Source organism: Rhincodon typus, chromosome 36 (assembly GCF_021869965.1).
Source record: "Rhincodon typus isolate 14 chromosome 36, sRhiTyp1.1, whole genome shotgun sequence".
NCBI classification, from domain to species: Eukaryota; Metazoa; Chordata; class Chondrichthyes; order Orectolobiformes; family Rhincodontidae; genus Rhincodon; species Rhincodon typus.
Window position 1 is genome coordinate 7,618,252 of NC_063367.1, and position 6,217 is coordinate 7,624,468.

Here is a 6,217-nt window from a genome sequence, read left to right on the forward strand (position 1 = left end):
TTGAGAAATTAGATAGGAGCAAAATTGTTTCCAGTGACTAAAAGTTGTGCAGGCAGAAAACATTAATGTTAAATAATCTGCAAATGAACCAGTTGGGAAGGGGTGGGAGGATGAGGAAATTTCATTTTCTCTACACAGGAAAGGGAGCAAGAAGTAGATTCCAAAATAATTTGGAATGAAGTGAATTGGATCAATACTTGGAGGGGAAAGAAATTGCAGGGTTGTGTAGTCTAAGCAGGAAACAAACTGTATGGCTCCATCAAAGGAAAGTGTAAAGTGGAAGCAGCAGCGATGAATTAAGACAGGAATGAGGAGAGCAAACTACCTGTGAGAGCAACACCAAAGATTGATACAACCATGTGATTAGAGGAGAGGAAATTGAGGGAAGTTGGAGAGGTATTGGGAGGAGGACCCAAGAAGGGACTAGAGCAAAACTATAAATGACCAAAAAAAAAGACAAGCAATTTTTAAAAGGCAGAAAGTAAAACATAAACTTATAATTTAATCCAAAAATATTATTTAAAATACATTCAGATCGTTCTTCTGGTAAATGATTTTATAGCTTATCACTTGTGATGTCCTTTACAGAGGTTCGAGTGGTTAAAAAGAAACTTGCTGCTTTCCACCTGAGACTCTAACTTGTCGACAGAACAGCCCAAGCTGGTTCCATAGCAATGATATCTTGCTCTCAGCCATTTTTGATATCACAACTCACCGCGCTTGATCCTCAGCACATGTAGAGGTACTGTACTGCCTTGGCAGCTTTGAGTCGGACACTTTTCACCGGATCAGAAAGGAGAATATTGATCTCTTCACAAATAGGGTCTATGGAGAGCATGGAATAATCTGGCGCTACATTGTACATGAGCAAAACTATCAACGTGACAGCATTTTCTCTTATCTCTGGTTGTGAGTTTTTAAAGAAGGCAGCACAGCTTGTTATATAGAAGATGACCTTATCAGGCAATTCTCTGCTAATGTGCTTGGAGATGTCACTTAAATATGTCTCATAATCCAGTGTAGTGTCCTCCAGTGAGAGCTCTTGAAGCATTTTGCTCAGGCCCTCTGATGCCATGATTAGTCCTATCAAACTCAGCACTGATTTGCAGACTTTGCGCACCTCCTGGCTGTTATCATTGAGATGTAGAAGCAAGCAGATCAAGGTTGAATGGAGGTGTTCCATTAACACAGCGTCAGGCTGAACTTTGGCAACTCGGATTATTTTCTCAAGTACTTTAAACGCTGACGTTCTCAGTTGGTCCTGCTTGTGTTCAAAAAGAGCCTCAATTGTAAGTGCCACATCCACCAGAATAGGGTCTGCAAAATTTCCCTGCAACTGACCTAAGATCTTTTCAATGCTTGACATTGCCTCAATTGTTATGAGACTGTTGGATTTAGAGTACTTGTGTATCATTGCAACCATCGTAGATAACAATTTGGCTGAGTATTTTTCTACCTTTTGAGAGGCTGCAACATTTCCTAAACCTTTCAGAGCCAGACACTGGACAGTGGGAGATGTGTCAATTAAGCTTCGAAGCAAGCTTGCCACAAGAGTGTCTGTGAGAGACAATTCCAAAGTCACGGAGTGATTTAAGAGCTCTGCAAAAAAGGCAGCCGCAGTGATCCGGTGTTTCTCGTGGACATTAGCAAGGAAAGGGATGAGTTGCTCCACAATGCTGATCAGGTGAGGGACAGCGCATGTGGCTATTGCACTGGCCAACAGCATAACTCCCTCACGGTGTTTCTCTGGACTCTTGATGTGGTCCCAACTTCCTATTTTTGCAATGTTTGAATCTCTCTTTCTCTGTGTCAAGACAGCTTGCAATATCTCGATGGCGTAATTAAAAACGTCAGTGGTACCAGGTTCTTTCATCAGACTGAAGGTTTTCCTGTCCTTTGGCTTTCTCGAAAATTCCCTAGGGTACCAGATCTGGACGCTGGAACTGAGATAAATTAGAATAGTGCAGAACAACTGTGGGTACAGAATGTTTATAACACTTGCTGATTTTGGACTGCATATCATTGCATGAAGAGCACTCATAACAACTAAAGACTGCTGCGTTACTGATCTTGTCATCTTTTGGACAAAGCGCTCCTTCCTATCATCATACAATAGCTTTAAGTTATCCAGTAGGTACTTTACAGAAGCCGTTGCCACTATATTGTCACTCAGCAGAGATTGCCATACATCGCTATTGTATGTACGGAATGGAATTTGGTACTTGAGGAGAAAGGGCAAAATCATCAGCACATTCTGTGAAGCCAGAATCGAAATAATATGTACCACTGCACGAATTATCCGAGGTTCTGTGATGGACTGCAACTGATCATACAGAACTTTGATTATCCCAGGAATGTCATTAAGGATGGCTCCACACTTCCTTACGAGAATGTTCATAACAATAGAAGCCACAAAGGAGCCATTTAATTGCTCGTCAGTGAGTCCTTTCGAAAGAGTGAAGAGAAGAGTGTCTACCTGGTCATGAGCCATGCACTTTGACAGGACTTTACCAATATCAGTGCACACACGATAGAGGGTATCACTGTTGGTGTCTTTTAATCCACCTTTGATGGCTTTCAGATGTTCCACCTCTCCACCTCTTTGATTTCTAGGGAACCTTTCCAATTGTAACTGTATGTGAAGCAGTAGATACAAACATTCAATGGCTGTTTCCCTCACAATGAGTGATGGATCTGAACATCGAAGCACAATACATCCAGTTACAGCAGCCAAGTTATAAGATGCAGATTTGCCATTAATGTCAGTTTCTTCCAGATAAAATTTCAGGAGGTGTAGGGCGGTCTCCAATGATTTTTCGCGTTCATAGTTGTTTGTGGATTCTATCCAAACCATCATGTTGTTAAAAAGAAGCTGAAGACCGTCAGGTGACAAATGGAAAATTAGAAATTGCTTCAGAAAATTCTCTAGAGATGCCAGTGTCTCATTGTAAAGCTCCTGCTTCTTGACCATGTTCATGTCCTTACTTTCATTGGCATTGATGCCATCCAAATATGCCAGGCTGAAAACACTATTCAAACACACTTTAACCAATTCTGTATGGTCGCTTAATAAAGGCTCCACAATTATAAGAACTGAGCAAGCGTCTATGGCAGCCTTTCGAATGGACGTTTTCATGGTGTCCCTTGGCTCAGCCTTGATGAAGTCTCGCAGATAGCTGACCAGCTCAGCTTTCCTGGCCAACTTGTAGCTGGCTTGGTCTTCCACAGAGAGGATCACCTTGGCCATGAGGGTTATTGTCTTTATCAGACTTAACTTCATTGTTGTGTCCTTCACCTGAACCCTCATTCCTAAAATCTTCATGTTGAAATGGTTAAGGACATTCTGAAGAATGTCAGTCTCCAATCTTGGTAAAATAAGCTCCTTTTGTGAATACCAAATTAAATATCCATAGCTTAAAATGAGTGTGCTTCTCACTTTCATTAATTCAATGCTACCCTGGTCTTTCATTATCTGATAGAAGCTTGCAGTCTTCTTAAAAATATTCAGCTTTGAACAGTCCTTCAATGTAGTTAAGCTGATATCCAAATGGGTGCGGGCACACTGGCCAATTCCAATAGCTGCACCCTCCCTTTCTAAAGCTTCATTGTGACAGACAATCTGCAACATCTCATGAAGTTTCTTCTTTACCACTTCCTGGTTCTGGGTCAGCTGCAATACTATCCCCAAACATTTATAGAGAAACCCCTTCTGCTGGGGAGGAGGGTGAAATCTATAAAGGTATTTGCTCATCACTTCACTCAGCTGGACAATCCACACCTCGTCTTCTATCTCCTCCAGAGTTTGGTGCAAAACGCGTAACAGTTTCTCTTCCCACTGATTTTGAAGCAGCTGATTCCCTGGAAATTCTCGAAGATAATCCATTAGAATTGGGAGTTCTTTGTCCCAAACTTTCACTGCTGCAGGATGAATGTTAATACCCAGGACTTGTAGTAAAGATAGGGCAGGGATTCCTTGACTGTTCCCTTCATAAGGGGATGAAGACACGGTCAACAGTCGTGTCAGTAGTGCCTGGCAATTTGGAAGGTTTACATGCTCCTCATAATTTAAAACAAACTCTGTTGCTCCAGCTTTCTGCTTCTTTGTTCCAAGGTACACCAGGGAACTACAGATCGTACCTAAGGCATTGGTGTACCTTACTGGGATCACAAACTCTAACAACAATGGCCAGAGAAGGTTATCGATGTTCAGAGTTGTGGTAAGTTCTTCCACCAATTTTTCATACTGCCTCTTTACGTCTCTATCTATAATCATGTGGCCAAAATCCTTTCTCCTTTCACCGATTTCAAAACCTTTCTTGTGCTCCAGAGTGGGCAGCGCACACTGTTCAATTATAAATTCAATCAGTTCCACTCCTCCATCCATTTCTAGATAGCCTTGAGTGGCCATCGAGTTTATCACCTGGGTAAGTACTCCCTTCACTCTGTTACTTCTCATTGTAATCGGCAGCGCCAGACTCTTCAGGATCTGATTCTTCTGACTTTCCAGGCATGAAGGGATATTACTGATCAGGTAGCTCATTATCGCCATTGCTCCTAGAAGAATCTGCTCTTCGTTAATTTCCAATTCCAGTAAAAGGAATTTTATTATCTGGTCAGTAAAGGCTGGTGACAGGAGTTTGAAGCAGCAAAGGAGTTTACTTCTTTGGGCTTTGGATAATGGGTTGGTGGGTTGATCCATAGTAATACAGACCTGTTGATGTAAAACCATCAGTAGACAATCCAGATGCAGCACCAACATTTTACTGTCTCTTTCCATGGTAGTTTGCAATACGCCACACATAGCCTTAGTGATAGAAAGATCACTCGCTGTTTTCTGGTACATGGATAAAATGGTTGGAATGAGTACGGGTAGCTCATTCTCCACTTTGTCGTTAGGTAGCAAATAGGAGATCTGGCCTATTGCTTCGACCACCGCCGCGTTCACCTTGGATTCCTTCGCGTTCAACCAGAAGTGGAAAAATATATCGTAAGCAGCAGAAAACTCGTTGTAGAAAGCATTCTTCCTCAGTGGAGGATATGAGGTCTTCTCTGTATTTGAAATGTAAGTGAGAATGCTCTTACTGAAAAGGCTGAAGGCATAGCAGAACACCCACTTCATTCTCTCGCATGTCTCAATGCGCAGCATGAGGAGCATTGTTTCCAGCAAAGGTTTGAGCAATGGGACAATACAATACACCTTCTCACAACATAAGTTTGCAAGAGTTAGTATCACGTAAAAATTTATGGCTATCGGCCGGTGGACTATCGATTGCAGCTCAGTGAAAACTTCAGTGGGGTAGCTACAGCCCACAATAAGCAGGAGGTTACTGGCAGTTTCCCTGTGTCCGTCAGTAACATTTGTTAATTTGGTCATTTCTGTCAAAGCCAAAGAGATGATTTTTTTTGACAGTGGTCGACTTAAGTGTGAAGAGCTGTCCTTCACTATCACAAAGATGCTCTTCAATAGAATAATGCGTTGGAACAATGGCAAACTCTGGTTCTCAGTTAGAAACTTGCGAAGGAAAAGTAGAACTCTTTTCCTTTTAGTGTGGCCCAGTTCCTGTAAGGAATCGATCACTCTCAGCCGAACCAGTTCATTATTGTCGGAACACAAGCCCAGAATCGCACGAATCCAAGCTTCCACCTTCATAATCACTACTTTCTTTCGATAAGAAACTCACTCACAAACCAAAGTGGGCACACTCCTCATTTCTAGACATATTTTCTGAAATGCTCCTCTAATTCATTGGCTCACTTGTAAATAATTGTCATCTTTTAATTACTTTATCAACTGATGTCATTGAATTTTCGAAGAACCAGTTTTTGTTGTATTTCCCGAATTTTTATCAAACGCAAATATCCAACCTGCTTCCGAATAGTAATGACTTTGTTTGCTATGAAGAGCTTTGGGAATTGAATTAATTACAAATCACAATTCCAAAATATTCAATGAGCTACATTCCAATTGTAAACCACAGATTGGTTAGACTGATTTTTTTTTCCATCTTGTTGAATTATTTGCATCTTCTTCAGTTCAATATTTAAGCTCGTGTTGATTTCTCCTTAAATGAGAAGTAAATTTACCTATAGATTGTGATTTTCCTCAAGATTCAGTTCAATAGAGATTTAATCTGCTGGGGAACGTTTCGAGATGGCGATAAATGCGCTCATATATCACACGTAAAATATTCAAAATACTGCTCCTGTTCTGTTGTTG

The 6,217-nt window shown here is 41.2% G+C and overlaps 1 protein-coding gene across 1 annotated transcript; it reads right to left on the bottom strand.

Annotated features, from left to right (window-relative positions):
* Nucleotides 1-727: 727 nt before the first annotated feature.
* On the bottom strand, nucleotides 728-5,650 carry LOC109919478 (maestro heat-like repeat-containing protein family member 1). The gene has a single exon (XM_020519496.1). The coding sequence runs from the start codon at nucleotides 5,648-5,650 to the stop codon at nucleotides 728-730; it is 4,923 nt and encodes a 1,640-aa protein (XP_020375085.1).
* Between the last annotated feature and the right edge of the window lie 567 nt (nucleotides 5,651-6,217).

What these genes read in the sequence shown, in the direction of transcription:
- LOC109919478 (XM_020519496.1), bottom strand. Translation starts at nt 5,650, where the DNA reads ATGAAGGTGGAAGCTTGGATTCGTGCGATTCTGGGCTTGTGTTCCGAC.